Source organism: Mus musculus, chromosome 5, assembly GCF_000001635.26.
Source record: "Mus musculus strain C57BL/6J chromosome 5, GRCm38.p6 C57BL/6J".
NCBI lineage: Eukaryota > Metazoa > Chordata > Mammalia > Rodentia > Muridae > Mus > Mus musculus.
Window position 1 is genome coordinate 117,378,761 of NC_000071.6, and position 22,134 is coordinate 117,400,894.

Below are 22,134 nucleotides of genomic sequence, written 5' to 3' on the forward strand. Positions count from 1 at the left end.
TGGTCTACAGAGTGAGTTCCAGGACAACCAGGGCTACAGAGAAACCCTGTCTCAGGGGAAAAATTTTTTTTAAAATGGAAAGCAGGACACTGGTGGCAACTCTTCCACATGGCTGGGATGCTGCCTTCACTCAGCTTGAAACTTGGGAGCAAGCTCTCCATGGACAAGAAAGTCAGTTTCTCCCTTTGACAGCACACACTGAAAGCACCTCCCTGAGATGCATTTTACCCATGGTGCACCGGGTGCCCTCCAGTGCCCCTCATCCGGCCCAAGGGAAGTCTGGTCCCAAGGTAACAACAGTCTGAAGGCCTAGAAGGAATAGTCTCTAAGGAGTTCCCTGTGACACAGTGTGACACAGACATGCAGGTAGACAGCCCAGCACGGTTAAACTCTGAACACACGCTTTATTCTTCCTGTGAAGGACTTGGTAAAAACACAGCCCAGCAGTGCGGCAGGAACGTCTGCAGTGCCCCATTCCCCCCAACAAGTGAGGTGTGCAGTCTGAAGGCAAACTGTTGTAGTTTCTTTCCTATTTTCACAATAGAATTTGGAACCTGCTGGCAAGCCTTCTAAAAGTGGGAAAGGCCACTGCATTGTTCCTGAGACAGAGTCTGTCTCACTAGGCTGACCTGCAGCTGCCTGGCAATTCTGCCTCAGCCTCCTGGGTCCTGAGGTTATAGGCATGTCAGCACTTTGGGCAAAAGACTGATTTTGAAATTTTGTAATAAAATATTTGATTAGAAACCTACTAGCACCCATTTAGAGTTGGAAGACAGGACGCAACTCAGCTGCAGCCAATTTGTCATCCCAGTGACTGATAGTAAAGACTTTGAAGCAGCCCTCACCACGGGACAGGGTAGTTTCCCCTATAAAGACAAGCAGTGTCGATCATTATGGATTAAAGTTGCCCTGTCCATCCCTGCTCCAAACAGCCACAGAGAGCAGTACCTAAATGCCTGCAGAGAGACTTCTGTGACTGGGTTTATCCAGTGGCCCAGGGCAGCATGTCCTCTGTCCTCCAGTCACCCAGGGGCCAGGCCTCAGAGCTTCTAGGCCTCTGCAACTATCAGGTCTCTGGTGACTTGAAAAGCGGCGATGAGGGAGCTCAGCTGTATCTTCTCACTGGTGCCAACAGAAAGTCTGTACCTGGGAATAACAAACCCAAGTTGAGTATAAAGCACCCAGGCCCTGCCTATAAGGGTGAGAATGTGGGAGCTGCTATGGCCTGCCATGGAGGCACTGGAGCGGACAGACCCACCCTGGTTAGCACTGCCGTCTGTGTCCTCCAACGTTCTTCTCCCCAACATTCTCTTGGTTGAAGCTGCCGAGGCCGGATTAGAAACCCAGCACCAGCAGGTTCTGAGTTGCACTCGGCCCTCTACAGACAGACAGGGCAGGGTGCACAGGATGGAGGCTTAGGAACTGCTACAAGGAACTCTGCAGATTCCCCTCGGCTGTGGCACTGCAGCAGAGAGCTGCAGGTTCACTGAAGGGCAGTAAAGCAGGACACCAGCAGCTCATCTTGTCACTTGTCACTCCCAACACAGTGATAGGAAATGACCTACTTTGCCTGCATGAGCAAGTGACAGCCTATTGGAGCTTGTGATACTAGTATTTGGTTGGAGCCCAGTGTGCTGTCCACTTAATGACAGCTGCCAGAATCGCTGGGGAGTAATGACAGTGTTTACTGAGCTGGGCAAAGTGAAAAATTGAGTCTGTTTGTTTTTCTCCACTGGGCTCCTGTATGTCACATTGCCTTAATAAGTGGAGTAGCTGGCCATCTCCAGACGACCTGCATGCCCGGTGTGAGGAGAGCCAGGAGCTCAGCTCAGGCAGGGACCGCTCTGCGCTCATCATCCTCACACAGCCTGCTCCACAGTGCAGTTGGCACTACCCCACTACTTGTGTGAATGGCACACAAGCTGAAACTAAAGAGCTTACAACAGGAGAGGGGACAGCCAAAGAAGAGGGGACAGCCAAAGAACTGAAACTGGGAACACACTCACTCGATGTCTGCCATTTTGGTCAATAAGTGTATCCGAACTGAAGATGGAAAGTCAACTGAGGGAAAAACAGAATCAAATGAGTGAGATTACCTTGCGGGCGGGCGGGCCGCACACACACACACACATACACACACATACACACACACACACACACACACACACACACACACACGACTTCTGACAAGCCCAAGCATCCCTCAGACCCATGCATACAGATCATGAGACGGATGAGCTGATCGTGGTGTGGGCGCCACTGCTCTTTATCACACACGTGCTGGGGGCAGCTCAGGAAGTGTTCCATCTCCTATGCCACCAATAAAGACCCCACAAACATACATGGCCCCATCCCCAGTGGTCATAGAACATGAATAAGTCAGCATTGTCCACAGTGGGTGACAGCTATACACTAACCAGAAAGCTCATGTTACCCAGTTTTGAGGACAAACTTAAGCAACAGATTCCACACAGGCTCACAGTACTGGGGACCTGAGAGCCTCTCCATTTGGAGGTGGCGGCTGGGAGACAAAAGCTTCCGAAGGCTGGCATCCCCTCCCCACTCTGAATCATCTCGGGTGATTCTCAGGTTCTGCCTATGCTGAGACTGAGCCCTGAAATGAAGCAGGAAGCAGGAACTTAAAGGCAGCTTCCTGGAGACTGTCGAGTTTGCAGGAACACATCTTTTCCCCTTTGTGGGATGCATCTTAGAATGTGACTTAGAGGCTGGAGTCTGCTGAATGTCTAGGATGCATCAGTCCTGGGTACGGACCCCAGAAATAAGCTCAGTGGAGACAGCCCAGTGGTAGACCACATGTCTCCCATGCGCAAGGCCCTGGGTTCAATCCCTGGTGTGGGAAGCTTGTAATGAGAATGAAATGTACAGTACAGCCTCCACGGGCTCATTTCCACTAACCCTATCAGTTACAGATATTACAAAGATTTTGGACAGAGCCATTCAGAACTGCTCAAGATTAAGGGTCAGTCACTGTCTTCCCGTTTCTGCTCTGAGGCAAAGATGTCACACTCTGTAGCTATCCCAAAGCTGTGCCTCCTCCCGGCTCCACATAGTTACCTCTGTGTACAAACAAGTGAACCTCTGTCAGGATGTCATGCAGCGCCAAGCCCTTCAGAGTCTTCAGCTCCATGATGTCTGGGGAGGAGCAGCTAAGGGGAGGGGAAGCATTCCAGAACCTGCTGCAGGGAGGCTTCCACACCAGCCCCTAGTGGCGACCTGGCAGTTGGGCTCTTCATCCCAGGACAGTAGCAGCAGGCCCCATTCTAACTCGCCCCATGTGATCCTCAACATGCTTTTCTAAAAGGGATAGCCCCGCCTTGGCAGAGCAGACAGCTCAGAGGGTAACACAGCCGCCTGTAGCTTCTCATCTCACTGCACAACAAGGCAGTGAGTCCGCTTAGACTGTGAACGGGGAAGCTCCGGACAGCCATTGAGGAGGAGAAGGGCACTCTGCCTGGGGATGACACCTGTCACCTGGGAGGTATAGGTGCTGGCTGCAGCCTGGGCTTCTGGCCACCCTGAGCCCTAAACCTAGCAGCAGTTGCCCAAAAGGATACTTTTGTAGGCAGTGGTGAAGTCCTGATTGAGCATCCAGTCCAGTATATTGGCAATGTCCGTCTTGAGTGGGTGTCCGGTGCAGGTGTAGACAGTCTCCTCTGTCACCTTCCCAAAGGCCATATTGGTACTCTGCAGGAGGAGGGCCCAGGGGCTGTCAGCAGCTGCCCTGCCGCAGTGACAAGGCACAGGCCAAGCACAGTGGGAAGGAATCTTGAACTCTGTGCACTGGAAGGGCTGCCCTCTGCTGTGAACACTACAGCATGTGGCGCCCTCCCATAGCTTAGAGCAGCGCAGAGCCTTCCCATCAGAACACACAGGCAGGGAGCTAGTGCAGGCAAGGGGAATCTTACTAGGAGTCTGAATGAACGTGTGGACTAGCTGGCTGGCTTTCCTGTAAAACTATTTTGAAGCAATGGTTTAAGTGCCTGCAGTGTGACTGTACCTGAAGGATGTTCAAAGCCCTTCGCATGTCCCCACTGGACAGAGTGACAAGGGCCTTCATTCCATCTTCACTTATATCCACACTAAAAGGAAACAGGCAGAAGAGTTAACTAAAGCCCCCTCTGCAAGAGCACAGACTTCACCCACCACGTGAGCCCTGAATGATGAAGCTTCAAGGAAGGAAAGCACCAAAATGGAGGGGACAGCACTCTCCTGCACATCTAAGCTACTTGTGCTTAGGAACATGTGTCACATGAGTGGCCAGACCCCAGCCAGAGCTTTACTATGGACCAAGGCTTTAAGGAAGTGGCTGCCGAGAGACATTTCTGGGAAGAAAGAGGATATAGCTGGGCATCTCATCACCCAGAATGGATGTCTCAGAGCCTTCCCTTCTAGCCAGCTGGCAGCACGTACAAAAGGACTCAGCAACAGTCAGTTCCCACGACAAAAGAGAGGCGACAGCCTGCAGGAATATAGGTGGGGGTCAAGAACAATCAAAAGGGCTCAGGAGGCAGAACACCGAGGGCCCGAGCAGCCAGGAGGCCCCAGCCGGGGCTTTCCCTGCCTGCCGCTCACTCCCCAAACCCTCCCTCTTCCTTCTTGTAAAGCAAACTCACTTCTCTTCTTGTACTACATGTTCCAGTCGAGGGACCATGAGCTCGGGTGTCAGAGGGCCAAATCGGAACCTCGTGCACCGAGACTGCAAGGCAGGGATGATCTTGGACAGGTAGTTACAGATGAGGCAGAACCTGGTGTTTTCTGTGAACTTCTCAATCACTGGGAGAGAAACCAAACACTTCACGTAAGAGGACCCAGGGAAGGCTTAATGATACTAAGTGAGAAAGCTGCCTGTAGGGTAGAGGGTATTATGGGACATGGCAGGTTCAGCTTAACCCCCATCCTGTGTAGCTCTCATTCTGTGAAGCCCACACTGGTTCAGACTCCAGGCGATCTACCTGCTTCCATTTCTGGAGTACTTGTACTGGCACGAGTCATCACACACAGCTTGCAAAGCTAGTAGACGTACCATTAGATGCACAAATGCATCTTTTTATCATCTGCCACAACACTAGCACCCCAGTCTTGTCCAATATTCGCACAATTCCCTGCAGCCCATGTCTGAAAGTCTAGGAGCAGTCAGTGAGCAACAGCCAGCACTTAGGAATGCACAGGGCACCAGTGTCCCCACACAGATCTGCCCACAGACAGTCACTCAGCAGAACAAGGTGCTGAAGGATGTCAGCACTCTAGGACCAGAAGAAATCCTATTCCCTCAACCCACTTCCTATTCCTCACTCCCAGGTCTCGTCTCCCCAGGCTCCTGAAGCTGTTCTTCCCTCCCAGCAGATTCCCTTACAGTGTTAGTGGGAGCTGCTCACAAAGGGTCTTTAACAGGCGTGGCTACAGCCCCACTCCACAGGAAAACACAGGGCTCACTCGGTACCACAGTCACTCATACACTCAGTCTTTCCTGATGGGTTTTTCTTTTTACCAAAGGCAGAGGATCTGACAGTGAATGAGGAGCGTAAGCCTTATTTCCACTGAATGCCACAGACTTCCAACACAGAACAGAAGCCAGCCCTAGAGGATGAGATGACAGAGGCTATCCGTCCTGAGGGCGCTACGGGCAGCCTTGTCTGCATCACTGGGACTAAGAGGTGCCTCCTGATGGGAAGGTAATCTCATACCCACAAACCCTGGCCCTCCTGCTACACTCCTTGGCCAACCCGTCAGATGGGGCAGCAAACCTCACCTCGTCTCAAGGCGTTCTGGGCATCCTGAGTCATGGCGTCGGCTTCGTCCAGGATCACAAGCTTAAACCCTTTCCTAGGAGAACAAAGGCATGTGGAGGTTCCCTCAGCTTCCTTCCACACCAGGCTGAGCCTCCATCTTCACACTTGGGCTACCTCATGTCCATCTTTCTCAGACCCCGATGAAGGCTGATAACTGCATCCACACCTGCCTGTCAATTTCATCCCTTAGATGTGGCAGGTAAATCCCTCCCTGAGTTGTTAGTCTTCCTCCCAGTATCCTAGATCAGCTGCTTGCTTGTGGGGACTAGAATCCAGGGATGCGAGTAGGTCAAGCACAAACAGTTCCCAGGGCTACACACACCCCCAAGCCTGTTTACTCCTGTGTGTGTTTGTGTGTGTGCCGATGCCACATCACATCACAAATATGGAGGAGGTCACAGAATGACTTGAGGGAATCAGTTGTCCCCTTCCCCATGTGGGTCCTAAGAACTGAACTCTTGGGTCATCAGGCTTGGTGGCAAGTGCTTTAGCCCGCTGAACCATCTCACCGCCCTCCTCCTTGCCTAACTGAGCTCCATGTCAGTCCTCCTTCCTTATCTCTTATCCCTGTTTTAAACTGAGACCAGCTCATTCAGTACTGGATGTGACTCCCAGCTGAGGACCCCCACAGAGCCCAAGGCTCATGGAGTCCTCTATCCCAGCATCCCCACCTCTCAAACGCTGGCCCACCCCTGCTTCTGTCCAGGTGTTCCCTTCTTCCCTTTATACCAGCCAAGGGGGACCGAACAGCCAGGCTGTGTCCCTCCTAACCCGCACTAAGACCTGTAGGGAGAGAAATCCTACAGGTAATTCTTACTTGAAGATTGTCCTTGTGCTGGCAAAGCTGAGGATTGGCCCCCGAACAATATCGATCCCTCGGTCGTCAGAAGCATTCAGCTACAGGAGGAAGAGAGGATGCTGTGACAGTCACACCCTGTGCCAGCTACAAGCTAGTGGCTGGAAGTGTCAGCCAGCCATTCAGGTCTAATGACAGCTAAGATACAATCATCAAAAACCCTGTACACAGCCTCACAATACCATCACACAACATCCTAAAAGGATCATCCACAAAAATGTAGGAAATAAACACGGCCTGGTGACCCTGACCCAGGACCTCTGCCGTGAGCAATTGATGTTAACTTTAGTTCTCACCACCTGCAGGCTACTGTGCTTTGAATAAGCCAAAGAAAGAACTCTGGACAGCAAGGGGCTAAGCTTCAGATCCACTGCCTGAGTCAAATGCTTTTCTTCTGATTGTGGGTCTTCTGTATTCAAGTTAGCCTTGAACTCACATAGCCTAAGATGACCGTGAACTTCTGACCTTCCTGCTTCCACCTCCTGCATGCTGGGATTATAGGTGTATAGTCTGTTTATTATGCTAAGGATCAAACCCAGGACCTTGTGCATAGTAGGCGAGCACTCTATCAAATAAGCTACATTCCAGTCCCTCAAATGCTTTTCTTTCAAATACAGCATTTAGGTTTTTGTAACCTAAGGGTATTAAGGTTGTCAGCCAAGGTCCCAAGAGTTCACAGACAGCATGGCTCAGAGCAGTAATCTAAGAAGATCCTGATGAAGAGACATTTTTAAAGGTGTTTGTCGAGCAGTGGTTCTCAACCTGTGGGTTTTGACCCCAAGGGGTGTCGAATGACCTTTTCACGGGTTGCCTAAGACTATCAAAAAAACAGATAACTGTACTACAATTCATAACAGTAGCAAAATTACAGTTGTGAAGTAGTAATGAACATAATTTTATAGTTGGGGGTCACCACATCATAACAAACTGTATTAAAAGGTCGAAACATTAGGAAGATTGAGAACCACTAGCCTAAACTAAAGAGATATGCAGTATTCATTATCACCACGAAATCTTAAGGGGTTCAACAAGAGCTGTGGGCAGGTAGAGCAGGCTGTGTGGGCAGGGTACAACCTCTAAGTTGGCCCCGCAGAAAGTAGAGGCTGCCAGGTGTTAATGCCCTAGCAAGTCTAAGCAGTATCCCCCATTTTGACACCCCCCAACTCCCCCCAAAACACACACAAGATCCCATTGGTCAAACACAGCCAGGACTCAGATGGTCAGGGAATAAAAGAAGGACAAAGGTTAAGTGTCTGGAGGTCTGAGCTGTTGTGGAGTGAGAGTGTCTCCTTCACCTCCAAGACCATGGAGCCAAATTCTTTATCTTTGTACAGTTGCTTGGCACAGGCCAGGATGGTGGATGTCTTTCCTGTCCCTGGAGGGCCATAGAGAAGTAGGTGTGGCAGGCGGTCTTCACTGATGAACTTCTGAACTGAGGGACAGGAAGGGGTGACATGTGTCAGTCTCTGGGTCCTACACAATCACCTTAGGACCTGGTTATGCTAAATCCAGATATGCTTCAGTTTTTCAGTGTCCTAGTCGGAGTAGACAGGGAGGGGAAGTCCTGAAGTCACACCACAGTTTGTCTGTCTGTCTATCTGTCTTCCACACTAGCTATCTTGGGAGGGTCTATTAAGTTGAGAGCAGAAGTTCTCAACCTGTCTCGACACTTTTAGGAGCTACATATCGCACACATACCCTGCCTATCAGACATTTATTTACATTATAATTTGTAACAGTACCAAATTCCATTTATTAAGTAGCAATGAAATAATTTTATGGTGGGGGGGGGTGGTCACCACAACATGGGGAACTGTATTAAAAGGGCCACATCTTTAGGAAGGTTGAGAGCCACTGGTTTAGAGGCACAGCCTCATTGGAGGAGTCAGGTCACCAAACTCGTGCCTTTGAGGGTCATACTGCTTGCTCCCCCACCCCTTTAGCTCTCTACTTCCTGTCCACTTTGGAGCAGAGTGCTCCCACTGCCACGAAGTTGTGCTCACCAAGGGTCTAGAGTCAACAGAGCCAAGCACTGTGAACCAAAACCTCTTCAAAATCAACCATCCCTCTTCTGTGTTGTCTTCTTGGGACATGGGGGGATTGGGAAGGTGCCTCAGTTAAGCCGGGTGCTCTTGCAGAGGATCTGGGTTTGGTTCCTAGCACCTACATAGCAGCTCACAACTGCCTACAGGATCCAGGGTCCTCTTCTGGCCTCTGGAGGAGCCAGGCACACAAGGTGCACACACTTTCATGTGTAAACAAAACACCTAAACAGTAAAACCAAACAGATCTTGAGACAGTTTGGTACACTATGGAGAAGGCGACACATGGCCGGTTCTATAAAGGCTCAGAGCATCCTCTAAGGGTCACCCAGCAGAGACATCGTCATCACGAAATGGACCCAACCCTCCACAAGGACAGCAGCAACAGACAGATACTTACTGGTACTCAGAATGTCCTGGTGAGAAATGAGATCGGCCAGGGTCTGTGGCCGGTACTTCTCAACCCTGAAATAGGATTCACCGTTAAGTTACAATCTATATACTCAAGCCATGTTCTGTTACATGCAAAGAAGCCCCTTCACATCCTAAGCAGCAGAGGAAGAGAAACCCTTCGCGTCTGAACAGAGCACTGGCTCTCACAACCAGGAGTTGTTCTGTCCCCCCAGGGGACATCGGTCAGGCCAGTTATCTGTATTAACTGTGCAATGGGTGTTAGCAGCATCTGTTGAGTAGGAGTCAGGAGGTTGCTAACATCCTCCAGTGGGCAGGACAGCTCCCCCTTGCCCCTCACCAACAGCGCTGAGACTGCGCAAACGGAACTCATACTCAAATACCTATAAGCAAGAGAACGGGCAATCCACTTATGATGTGGCTTTCAAGAGGGAATCGAGTGCTGAACCATGCTACAGAACAGAAAACCCTTGAGTTCGAGAAGCCAGACTCAAAAGGCCACACGGTCTGTGACTCCAGTCCTGAGAATTTAAATACCGTGTGGCCTGAGACAAGTCTTCCTCCTCAGGATAGACCAGAAGAAAAGAAAATGAAAGCATGGCTAGGCTTGCTTCATTTAAAACACCGCTAAGGTGCTGTAGGGCCATTCAGAATGCAGGCGCTGGGGCCCTGGGTGGAAGATCAGGTCCCTGCAAGTTGTCCTCTGACCTCCACCAGGGTGCGCTGCTACGGTCCCTCCCCCGCAAATAAAGAGGGGATAGAGTGCAAGCGCTGAATTCGGACACGAGTTCGAATCCAACCAAGCCTACCCACTCCTCCGTCCTCGGAACCTTTCTAAAGAAACCCAGGATCAATTTATTAGGGTCATCGGAGCGCAGAGGCGATGCTCGAGGACCCCGAGGATGGCTAAGCTGAGCTCAGAGCCCGTTCAGGTATGGAAGCGGAGGAGCGGCTGCGGCGCCAAGGCCGGGAGCGGGGAAGGATCTGCAAAGCTCCTAGGAGGAAGAGCGGGAAGCGGGATGTGGGGCCGCTCCTACCAGGGCAGGTTCCGGGCCCGGGCCGCCGCGGGCCGCTGCTGCGAAGGCGCGGCCGCCGTCATGACTGACAGATGCTGCGGGTCCCTGCCACTGACCCGCCGCACTCGGAGTCCGCGCGCAAACCAACCCTCGCGAGGCTTCGCCTCCGGCTTCCGGCTTCCGTCCCCCGGCCCGCCTCCTCCCCGTTGCTAAGGTGCTGGTTGCTAGGTAACCCTAGGCGCCGGCCTGCAGCGGAGTTACCGCCTGAGTCGGCTGTCTCAGCCTCCTCGCACGAGGTCCAGGGTGACCGCGCGCTGAAGCCAGAGCCACCGCGGGCCTCACCAGGGCCCGATCCTGTCAGTGCAGGGGCAAGCCGCAAGGAGCAGCAAGGTGTGTGGTCAGTGCAACCTCGGTTCCATAACCAGCAACACACACACAGAGACACACGTACATATACAGGTATGCACACAGTTACAAATATACATATACATACATCCCCATTCACATACATATAAACAGATATACGCCTGCACTCACATACACATACAGATACATACACACAAGTATACACAAATACACAGTTAATACGCATACATACATACATACATGCATACATATATACTCACATATACATGTATATCACACACATATATATACACACAGAACATACACATTCAATCATATATACACATAAATACAGTTACATATATACACATACATGCATACATATATTCATATAAATACATACAAACATTTGTGTTTTATACACACAAATGCATTTTCTCCTACAGTAAGAGGATTACAGACCAATTTTATTTATTTATTTGTTTGTTTGTTTATTTATTTATTTGATTAGTTTTGAGACAGGGTTTCTCTCTGTATCTTTGGCTATCCTGAAGCTCACTCTGTAGGCCAGGTTAGCCTCAAACCCAGAGATCCACCTGCCTCTACCTCCCAAGTGCAGGGATTAATTAAATGTGAGCTTCACCGTTTGCCTGGTGACCAATTTTATTTTCATCTTTAGCTTTTACTTTGAGCCAGGTATGCCTTTAATTCGAGTACTTGGGAGGCAGAAGCAGATGGATCTCTGTGAGTTCAAGGTCTACAGAGTGGCCTCTAGGACAGCTAGGGCTACATAGTGAGACCCTGTCTTAAAAACTCGAAAGAAAACTAACTTTAATTAATTTGTGTGTGCCTCGCTGCACATGTGGAGGCCATGTGCATCAATTTTCAAGAGTTGGTCTTCTTTCTTATGCAGACGTCCTGGGAATCGAACTTAGCTGTCAAGCTTGGCCGTTTGAATCGCAAGATCATCCTTGACTGCATATCCAGCTCATGGCCAGCCTGGTGGTGTACTTAACTACCTTTGGAGTCAAGCAGCTGCCATCTGGGGGAGTTCAGCTGTGTCCACTTACAAAAGAATTACCTTAGCTGGACTTTTTGACCGTTTACATCCCCTCACGGAAGACCCTCACCTGAGTATCCACTGGCTCCCTATAATTTATTGTGTGCAACTCTGCCTTAATTGCACATGGCTTGCCTGGAGGGCAGGGGTGGGGGGAGGAGACTAGAGTACTCAGATTAAGAAAGACTAGGAGAGAGGTCTTTATCTAAGCAGCTATGGGAAAACCCTTACCCTGTTGGCCAAATCTTTTTTTTTTTTTTTTTCTCTAGGCTGGCCTCGAACTCAGAGATCTGCCTGCCTCTGCCTCCCAAGTGCTGGGATCAAAGGCGTGTGCCACCACTGCCCAGCTGCTGTCCACTGGCCAAATCTTTTCTGGTACCATCCCATCTCTGGAGGAAGGAGAACCCACTCTCCTGTAGGTACTCCTCACCTATGCTCTGTAAGGAAGCCCAATAAATTCATTGGTTCCCCCAAATGAAGTATGGCAGTAGACTCATGCCCCGGTTTGTCACTGGAATCTTAGGTGGAGGGGTAGACATCATTTATGCCCCCTCCCATGGAATGCTATCAGCACACAAGGGATTTTTATCAACACTGCAATAAAGGAGACCCTGTCTCAATCAAAACAGAACACATCACAGAAGAAGGAGATCAGATGGCACTCCAAGGATGACAGTACCCCGCCTCTCTGCTTCCTCTGTAGGCCAACTTGAGTGAATACTGGTTCTTTAGATCACTAACATGCCATGCTCCTGACTTGGCTCAGGGGTGATTTTGATGATAACTTCTCTCTGTGGCAAGCACAGGATACAGTGCCACAGTGCACTACACTGATAACAGGGATGGCTGTGAGGGATCAACACAGCCACATAGCTAACACATTGGGGACATGCCACACTCCCTCCCTCCTGCCACTCTCTGCTCACCTTTTCTTTCTCTCATATATATATATTTTTTCCATCTCAAACAAAACTTTGGGCTGGAGAGATGGCTCAGAGCATAAGAGCACTGTCTGCTGTTCCAGAGGCCCTGAGTTCAATTCCCAGCAACCACATGGTGGCTCACAACCATCTGGAATAGGAGCTGGTGCCCCCTTCTGACATGTAGGTATACATGCAGGCGGAACACTGTACACATAATAAATAAATCTTTTTAAAAAAGAAAGAAAGGGTTGGTGTGGTGGTTTCCATGAGAGTGGCCCCCACAGGCTCATCTACTTGAATACTTTGTCCCCAGTTGGTAGAACTGTTTGAAAAGGATTAGGAGGCTTGGCTGTCTTGGTTACTTTTCTATTGCTAAGAAGAAAAACCATGCCAAGTCAACTAGCATAAGAAAGCATTTAGCCATTTAGTGGGGTTGGGGATTTAGCTCAATGGTAGAGCGCTTGCCTAGCAAGCACAAGGCCCTGGGTTCAGTCCTCAGGTCTGGAAAAAAAAAAAGAAAGAAAGCATTTAGCTTGATTACAGTTGCAGAGGGTGACTCCATGGCTGTCACAGTTGGGAGCAAGGCAGCGGGCAGACACAACACTGGAGCAGCAGCTGAGACTTTGCATTTGAGACACCAACCATAAGTGGGGGTTGGGGAGAGCAAACGACCTGGAAATGGATTCTGGGAGCTTTTGCAATCTCAAAGACCATGTCTGTAAGACTCCACTGAACCTTAGCCACCAGGGACCCTAACCACGTGGAGCCAGGGATCGATGCAAAAGCAAGAGGAGTTTATTGTTCCATCCTGCACCCGAAGGAGAGGTGGTACCCCCAGGCAGCCTGTTTGGTGAGTTTTTATACAGTTTCCAAGGGCAGAATAGAGCATCAGCAACTAGACACAATGTGATTGGCAAAGCAGTGTGACTTTTTTTTTTTTTCTTTTTTCGAGAGAGGGTTTCTCTGTGTAGCCCTGGCTGTCCTGGAACTCACTTTGTAGACCAGGCGGGCCTCGAACTCAGAAATCCACCTGCCTCTGCCTCCCAAGTGCTGTAATTAAAGGCATGTGCCACCACACCCCAATGCAGTGTGACTTTTAAACTGGTCCTTAGGGACCACCTAGGTAGCAAATGCTTCCCTTATCTGCAGGTGGCCAATAGTTCCATTCCCCCTGTGGTCTTTCTGAGGAATATAAAGAGCCTCTCCCCTCCAGAGGAGATCCTGAGCTGATCTCTTCAAGTCCAGTGACACACCTCCACCAACATGGCCACACTGAAGTGGAAACTTGTAGTTTCTTTGGAAAGTTAGCTATATCAAATGATGTTTTGTTGGGGCTCATAGGTAAAAGGATGTCTTGCTAAAGCAGACACATGAACAAATGCTTTCCTGAAGTAGACCCAGGTGAAAGAATGTTTTGCTGGGGCAGACATGGTTGAAAGGGTGTTTGGATATAACAGACTCAAGAAAGGACCTGTGATGAAGGAGTATATATGACCCCACAGACAGTGGGAGAGGAGCACTGAATGTTGGTTTGGTTTGCTCCGCCTCGCTATTTATTCTTCACTAAGGACACGCATGTATTGGTTTGCCTTACATACCATTGTTGAGCTCAACTTGTGGTAATGCCGCCATTGAGAGAAACTCGCCAAAGAACTGTTCGTGAGGTTCCAGAGTTAGCTTGCTGCTTCTGCTGCCTTGCCTCAGGCCAGTTGGTGAACCTTTCTGTTTCCTCAGAATTGAACTATAGCTCCTGGTTTGTGCCTGGTATCTGCCTGCAGAAGGACTGGACTATAACTGCTGGTTCCTGCCTGGTGTTGAAAGAAAATGAAATGTAAGACCAGTGATCCATGCAACTCATGGCAATTAGTCCAAAGAGTTGTTTGTGAGCTTAGAAGCCTGGAGCTGAGAACATTGTGGAGCAGGCCAGGACATGCCCAGACAGGCCCATTGTTAAGACATTCCTGAGGCTGCTTGGCCATAAAGTTAAAGAGAATGACATGTCCTGACTGCCCTGACGCCTCCCTATCTCCTGCCCTTCTGACATGGGTTAAATGTTAACCAGATGCTCTGCTGTTACCTCAATCTGCACATACAGTCTGCTGATGTTTAAATGAACCAATCATGTGAAACCACGCCAATTCCTCCCCAAACCCCAGATCCTTTTCTATAAAAACCCCTAGCTTTCGAGCCACGTGGCCGACAAACGTTGTCTCCTGTGTGAGATACTTGTCGGTGCGGAGCTCCGTCATTAAACTACCTTGTGTGTTTGCATCAAGACGGTCTCTCATGATTCCTTGGGTGTGCACCGAATTGGGAATTGAGTGGGGGGTTTCCCCACTAGGTTCTTTCAGTGTCTGCCTGCCTGCCTAGAGGACTGGTCTGCAGCTGCTGAGTCATATTTGGTGTTTGCTACAGGCCTGAACTGCTGAGAAAGAAGATCAAACTCACTCCCAAAGAACTATTGCTGAACAAGTCCACTTCCTAATAACTTTTCTACTAGCTTTGCTGGTTGATGGGCTAGAGGAGAGGTTGAACCCTTATTAAAAGTAGGTTTCAGGCTGGAGAGATGGCTCAGAGGTCAAAAGTCCCAGCTGCTTTTCCAGAGGTTCTGAGTTCAATTCCCAGCACCCACATGCCCTCTCCTGGTGTGTAGTCACATATGCATTGAGAACAATATATAGTAAATAAATAAATAAATAAATCTTTTTAAAAAAAAGTAGGTTGCAAAAAATATATGCTTACACCACACCTTCTAATCCTTCCCAAAACCTGCTCCGGCACTATGCCTGTCTGCTGCCATACTCCCCATCACGATAACCAGCCCTCTGAGAACTAAACTCTCAATGAATTCTTACTTCTATTAAAGTTGTCTTAGTCATGGTGTCTCTTAGAGCAATAGGAAAGTAACTAAGACAATTGACAGTATATGCCATAGGGGTATGTCATTTAGCCACCGTGTAGAAATTCAAACTGCTAATGACTCTTCACTGTCACTGTCCCCTCCTTGAGCTGGAAAGAGTCAGATGAGACCAGAACAAATTCTCAGGACTGGCAAGTTTCTCAGTAAAGCGCTTGCTGTGCGAGCTTGAGGACCCGACTCTGATCCCTGGAACCTACAGACAAAGGCAGGCGTGCTGGTGTGTGCTTCTAATCCTAACGACAAGAAGCCAGAGAGAGGACAACAGTCAGCCTAACCTAGTCTGAGCCTAAGCCCCACGGCAGTCTGAGACCCTGTCTCTAACCCAAAATGCATGGCCTCTGAAGAATGACACCCAGGGTTAACCTCTGATCTCCACACACATGTACACACACACACACACACACACGTATGTATGCACCTGCACTCAAGTGAACACCTACACACACACACACACACACACAGAAAGGACACTTTCTAATAAAAGTTCAATCACACCTGCTGTTCAGGTTTTTATGGATACAGTGTCACATGTCTGCAGCAGCCATTTGGGACCAGAACATCATGATGACCACTGGCTGGGTTGTCCCATAAACCATAAGCAGACAAAAACATTACACACACGTCTATCTTTACCCTTGGACCCCCTCGCAAGTGTAAACCAGGAACATTCTGGTCAGGATGAAGTCACCTTTGTCCTAACCTGTAGCCACGTTCCTGTTCTGACTCCAGTAACAGTGGCCTTCTGGTCTTGTTACTCTCCAGAAACAAGCTGGGCATAAAGGTGTGTGCCACCGTGCCCAGCCCTGACTCCCTTTGTTCTTACAACATTAGGGATGGGTCCTCAAACACTAGAGTTGGGCGCTCAGTACAAAGAATTTGGGGCAGTGGTAGCACATGCCTTTAATCCCTGTACTTAGGAGGCAGAGGTAGGTGGGTCCTTGAGTTCGAGGCCAGCCTGGTCCACACAGTGAGTTCCAGGACAGCCAGGGCTATACAGAGAAAACTAGTCCAGAAAACAAAAACAAAAACAAAAATCAACAACAACAACAAACTAAAAACCATGAATTTGTTTGGATGATGTTGTAGTTGGCTCTTGATGACATCATCTGTGTGTGCCCAGATGTGGACGGTAGCTCGCTGAGGAGAGATGCTGTTTTACTGACCATCACATGCCAGATGTCTGTAACTCCGTCTAACTCAAAGGAAGCACTCAACAATGGCTGAATGATCAAATGAATGGATGGATAATTCTAGCTGATATCTACTAGGCTATTCCCGTGGTCTGGGCACTGTTCTGAATAGTTTGTATTTACTGCATATATGGACCCCGATAGACTATGTTTCAACCTATGAATTTTCCTCTTTATGATGGGATTTAGGGGTGTGTGATTTATGATGGTGCTGGGAATACATCTCCTCAACTGAGCCAAGGATCGTCTGTACAGAGCATCACTTGTTGCAAGAAACCCAAGGTATCACCTTGACCTTTGGGTGCAGATATGGTAAGTAGTTGCTCTCCTGGCACTGGGCACAGAATGAGATCTAACCAAGAGTCTGATTCCCAGTTCTTAGCAGGGACAGTGGTGAACTCCACATTGGCAACGGTCACAGCAGCCAAATCCCCTGGGACATTGTTAGACAGAGTAATTGCCTTCCCCTAACCCAAACTCATCAATTCTGAAACTCAGGAGTGCTTGCCTCCTCTGTAATAAGCCCTCCAAGGGATGGCAGCCCACCTAAGCACAAATCCCATTTGCTTCCATCTATTGTCGCTTCACCTTCAAGAAGAAAGCAGAACAAAGCACGGAGAGCAGGTGGCCGTTTCACAGTGACCTCTGTGGTGACTACTTGTCTCCTAGCTGTGACAAGAATGGAAAAAAGTGTCTATTTTGGCTCCCAACTGAAGGGTGTGATGGTCACGATGATAGAGGAGGCAAGTGGGCAGCTGATCACATCATATTTACAGTCAAGAGGCAAAGGGAGATGAAGGTTGGGGCAAAGCCTACTTTCTCCTTTTTCTAGCTCTGGACTCCAGTCCATGCGATGCTGCTGTCCACATTTGGGGCAGGTCTGCCCACCATCATTAATATACTCTAGAAACCCCTTCACGGACAGGCCAGAAATTATCTCCTACATGATTCTAATTCTGTCAGGTTGACAACTCACACCAACCATCTCACTTCCTAGAGGCTGGTGAGGTTTGGTGTGGGGTTGAGTACGTCTCATGGGGATCACCTGTTGGAAGCATGGTCTGCATTGCAGGGGTTCTGAGAGGAATTGGACCCTTTAAGTGGTGGGGCTGGCTAGTGGTGGCACACACCTTTGATCCTAGCACTCCGGAAGCAGAGGTAGACAAGGCCTCTGAGTTCAAAGCCAGCCTCGGCTGCAGAGTGAGTTCCAGGACAGCCAGGGCTACACAGAAAAAACAGTTTTCTACAAACCCAAACCCAAACCAAGCCAAACCTCCTCCTGACACCAAGTTCCCCTTCTTCTTTTCCTCTTCCCTTTCTTTCTAAACACTGTAGCGCAGCTGGCTTCCGACCCATGACAATGCCCCTACTTCAAAGACACTAGCCATTTCAGTCTGCTCAAGTTTTTAGCCTAAGAATGAGCAGAAAACCTATAGGCAGGAATGAGACAGACAACCCTGTGTGATTCCACGATCAATAGGAAGGGTGGGGGACTCCACTAAGAAAAGAAGCAGAGACAACTGTGCTCAAAAGAAAGGTCAAAGTACCTCCAGCAAACCGAGTGGGGGGAGGGGGGCAGGTCACTGCTTCTGGGAGTCCAAGCCTGAATCATGTGACAGGTAGTACCGACTGCTGAGCCACACTGTCATTTAGGAGGGCACCGGATTCAGGTGCAAGCATCTGCAGAGAGAAAATAGTTTTGTTTTGTTTAAGCTTATTTTGGTTTATAGAGAGAGCACAGGCGTGTGTGTGTGTGTGTGTGTGTGTGTGTGTGTATGTGTGTGTGTGTGTGTGTGTGTGTGTGTGTGTGTGTGTGTGTAAGGGGGTGTGTGTGTGTGTGTTGTGTGCATATGTAGGCTCTCTCACCGCTGTATGTACATGGGCCAGAGATTGACAGATGGGACTGAGGCCCCGTTATGTCTCTTATCTGCCTTGAAGTTGTTCAGGAAGTTATAGAGAAAATGGAGGAAGGACTTGCAGTTCGGTGGAAGAGGTGTCCTTTGCTGGTTGGGACAGTTCTGGTCTGCAATGGCCAAAAGGCCTGTGAGTTTTGTTTGATCCCTGGCTTGGTACTATTAAAAGGTTGGGACCTTTGAGGGGTGGGGCCTGGTGGGACCTTTTTTTAGGTCATTGGTGGGTGGACCCTTTAAGGAGATTATGAGGACTGGGGTTCTTCCTATCTGTATTCATTTTACGTCTACCATGGAGTGAACTGCTTCCTCCACCACCTGCCCCAGCCACGATGTTCTGCCTCACCATAGGCTCACCAGCCTCAAAAGCAGTAGGACCAGCCTATCATAGGATGCCCGCAAAACGGTGAGCCAAAGACATTGCTCTTTGTAAATTGATTATCTCCAGTGTCAGGGTTACATAGAACTGATACACGCACGCACACACACACACACACACACACACACACACACACACACAATCTCTGAATATCAACAGTTACTTTTTTTTTTCTCGGCTTGTAACTCATACTCATGCTCATGCCGACCCAGAATGTTTATCGCTGTACCAATACCAGAGAAGCTTGGGCTTCTCCAAGAGAGACGGAATGTGAGTTATACTTTCTGGGAGCATCTCAGAAGTGGGGTCCGAGTCCCAGGATCTTTCTGTGACTATGGTTTTCAGGTATGTGCCATTGTCGGTTGTCCTCTCCTCTCCTCTCCCCTCCCCTCCCCTCCCCTCCCCTCCCCTCCCCTCCCCCGTCTCTCTCTCTCTCTCTCTCTCTCTCTCTCTCTCTCTCTCTCTCTCTCTCTCTCTCTCTCTCTCTCTCTGCTCTCTGCTCCCACCCCTCTCTGAGGCCCTGCAGCTGTTTAACAGTTCATCTGCTCCTCCCTGTTCCTTGGCTTTTCTGCTCCCCTGGGTTGGGCCAGCCTGACATCCCAGAACTCTTAGGTTTAATTGCTTGAGGGAGGGAGAAACTCCCTCTTGTGTTGAGTCTGCACCAGGAAACACAGCCCCTTCATTCGCAACCTGCTATTTTGTCACATAAAAGACCCTCCCAGCTGGGGAAATCTAGTTTTTGGAATCTTCCTTCTTCCCGGGTCCTTTGATTTCAGCATCTTTGCCTTGGGCTACAGTCTCCAGGGGTCGTCATGATTAAGAAAGACAAAAGGGTTTTAAGAAGCCCGGCTTGTCTCTGGCTTGTCTCAGGCTTTGTGAACATGAAAACCCACAGGTACAAATGGTTGTATACAGAGTTGTGCTGACTGTATACAAACAAGTGACGAGTCAGTGTCCCATTTACCCTGCTGCTGTGGGCCTGGAGTGGGGGGTGTATGAAGAAGCAAAAGGTAGATCTTAATCTAGGCATAGCCCATGGGAGGCCGAAGCAGGAGGATTGCTGTGAGTTTGAAGCCAGCCTGTGCTACATAGTAAACTCCTGAGCTACAGAGTAAGACACGATCTCAAAACAAAATGAACAACAACAAAAATCCCTTTTTTAAAGGTGTGCGTGTGTGTGTGTGTGTGTGTGTGTGTGTGTGTGTGTAAGCATATTACAGTGAGTGTACATGCCAGAGGAAAACTGTGTGGAGTGGAATTAGTTCTTCCCTTCTACTGTGGGTTTTAAGGCCATTAGGGTTGGATAGCAAATGCTTTAACCCTTAAACTATCTTGCCAACCCCCAAACTCTTATCATCGAAAGGCCATAATCCTTGTGCAAAGACACATAGTGATTAAAAAAAAAAAACAAGTTGATGTGTTTATAAAAAAATAAAGAGATATAAGATATATTCTATGGGGGTGTAGTGAGGTATGGGGGAAGACGATGTCTCAGCAGACCCATGCCCAGGCATCCCTTCCCTCTCAGAGACCAGCCACATGACAGTATAGTATAGAATAGAGTTTATTCAGGGCATGGGGAGGGGGAGTTTAGAGGGTAGTAGAGGTAGAGGAAGAGAGAGAGAGAGAAAGAGAGAGAGAGAGAGAGAGAGAGAGAGAGAGAGAGAGGAAGTAGAGGCCAGCCATGGGCATGTGGAGAGGGGAAAGGGAAGGGAATAGGGAAGGGGAGAGCAAGAGCAAGAGGAGCAAGAGATCGAGAGAGCAAGAGAGGGAGGAGGGGGCAAGCAGCCCCTTTTATAGTGGGCCCGGTATACTGTGGGGCGGAGCCTACCTGGCTGTTGCCAGGTAAACGTGGGGGTGGAGTTTAGACAGAATGCTAACACACGTCGATGCTGCCCCATTTCCATTGTGCTGTAGTGTGTCCTTACTTACATGGCACGGTGTTATCCAGTAGACAGCGGGACACAATCATTCTAGCCCCTGGGTCCTCCCATCCTCTCTCTTTCAAAGCCTTTAACACATGGTGATTTTAGTAGCACGCTCCCAATACATGCTGGCTGCAGTAAAGGACAAAGAAGCTCTGAAAGCCAGGGAAGAAGATTGCTCCTAGTCAATGGGAAGAGCTGCGAAACCTGAAGACATCTTTGTGCTTCAAGTAGAAACAATCACTTTTTTTTTTTTTTTAAATTCTTTCAGCTTTGGACTGGAGAGACAGCTTAGCCAGTAAAGTGCTTGCCATGTAGCGGGGCTGGAGCGAGAAGAAAAACAAAACAAAACAAAACAGGTGCTTGCCATGCAAGCTTTAGGATCCAAGTTCAGTCTCCAGCACCCTGTTAAAAATGAATGAATGTGAGGTTGTAGGTGCTTGTAGTCACGGTACAGGAGAGGCACGGACAGGAGGATCTCTGGGGCTGGCCAAGGCAATCTAAGGCTACCAGATTGAGACCTGGGTCCTAGCGCGATCCCTGCCTCAAAAAATAGTGAGAGAACCGGGTGTGGTGGCGCATGCTTTTATTTTTTTTATTTTTTTTATTTTTTTTTTTTTTTATGCTTTTAAACACATTTTATTTTATACACTGTAGTGGTTAATATTGACTATTAACGTGACTGGATCCAGAATCACCCAAAGACAAAGCCCAGGGAATGTCTGTGAGGAAGGTTCTAGAATGAGTTGAGGCAGGAAGACCTTCTCTGAATGTAGGTGGCACTGCTTCATGAGCTTGGGGTCCTGGATGAAGAAGGCAGGTTTAGCTGATCTCAGTAGGAGCAGTCTCTGTATGGGAGTAGTCTTCAGGCTGTAAATACTCTGTAGACTGAAAGAACCTAGTGGGGAAACCCCCACTCAATTCTCGATTTAGCGTGCACCCAAGAGTCACGAACAGACGACCATCTTGATGTAAAAGCATGAGGTAGTTTAATGACGGAGCTCCGGGCCGACACGTATCTCTCGCAGGAGACAGAGGTGTCGACCACATGGTGGAGCCATAATGGCAGAGCTCCGGTTCGAAACGTATCTCACACAGGAGACAGTGGTTTCGACCGGCGCATGCTTTTAAATCCAGTTCTTGGAAGGCAGAGGCAGGTGGATGTCTGTGAGTTCAAGGCCAGCCTGGTCTATAAAGTGAGCTCTAGTACTTCCAAGGGTATGTATAAAGACCCTAAAAACCAAACCAAAGAAACAAATGAGACAGCTCTGGAGGAATGACCCTGGAACTTTTACATCTGCTCCTCTCACCCCTGAGAATCCCCTCTATGCTGGATAGTTTCCTGTC

At 49.0% G+C, this 22,134-nt stretch overlaps 1 protein-coding gene and 1 long non-coding RNA gene across 2 annotated transcripts; one reads left to right on the top strand and one right to left on the bottom strand.

The window, feature by feature from the left end:
* Positions 1-384: 384 nt before the first annotated feature.
* On the bottom strand, positions 385-10,263 carry Rfc5 (replication factor C (activator 1) 5). The gene is made up of 11 exons (NM_028128.1): positions 10,157-10,263; positions 9,109-9,173; positions 7,962-8,098; positions 6,628-6,707; positions 5,771-5,844; positions 4,635-4,794; positions 4,019-4,100; positions 3,576-3,705; positions 3,076-3,153; positions 2,007-2,061; positions 385-1,146 (listed from the first exon to the last, which is right to left on the bottom strand). The coding sequence occupies exons 1-11, from the start codon at positions 10,216-10,218 to the stop codon at positions 1,050-1,052; spliced, it is 1,020 nt and encodes a 339-aa protein (NP_082404.1). The 5' UTR covers positions 10,219-10,263; the 3' UTR covers positions 385-1,049.
* A 98-nt stretch (positions 10,264-10,361) lies between these two features.
* Gm15728 (predicted gene 15728) lies at positions 10,362-12,700 on the top strand. The gene is made up of 2 exons (NR_166496.1): positions 10,362-10,525; positions 11,394-12,700. It is a non-coding gene; the product is annotated as a predicted gene 15728 (long non-coding RNA).
* Positions 12,701-22,134: the final 9,434 nt, after the last annotated feature.

Coding starts and splice junctions, on each gene's coding strand:
- Rfc5 (NM_028128.1), bottom strand. CDS start 10,218: ATGACGGCGGCCGCGCCTTCGCAGCAGCGGCCCGCGGCGGCCCGGGCC. Junction 5,845..6,627: donor AGCACAAGGACAATCTTCAA/GTAAGAATTACC, acceptor TTGTTCTCCTAG/GAAAGGGTTTAAGCTTGTGA. Junction 2,062..3,075: donor TCACTTGTTTGTACACAGAG/GTAACTATGTGG, acceptor TTTTTCCCTCAG/TTGACTTTCCATCTTCAGTT.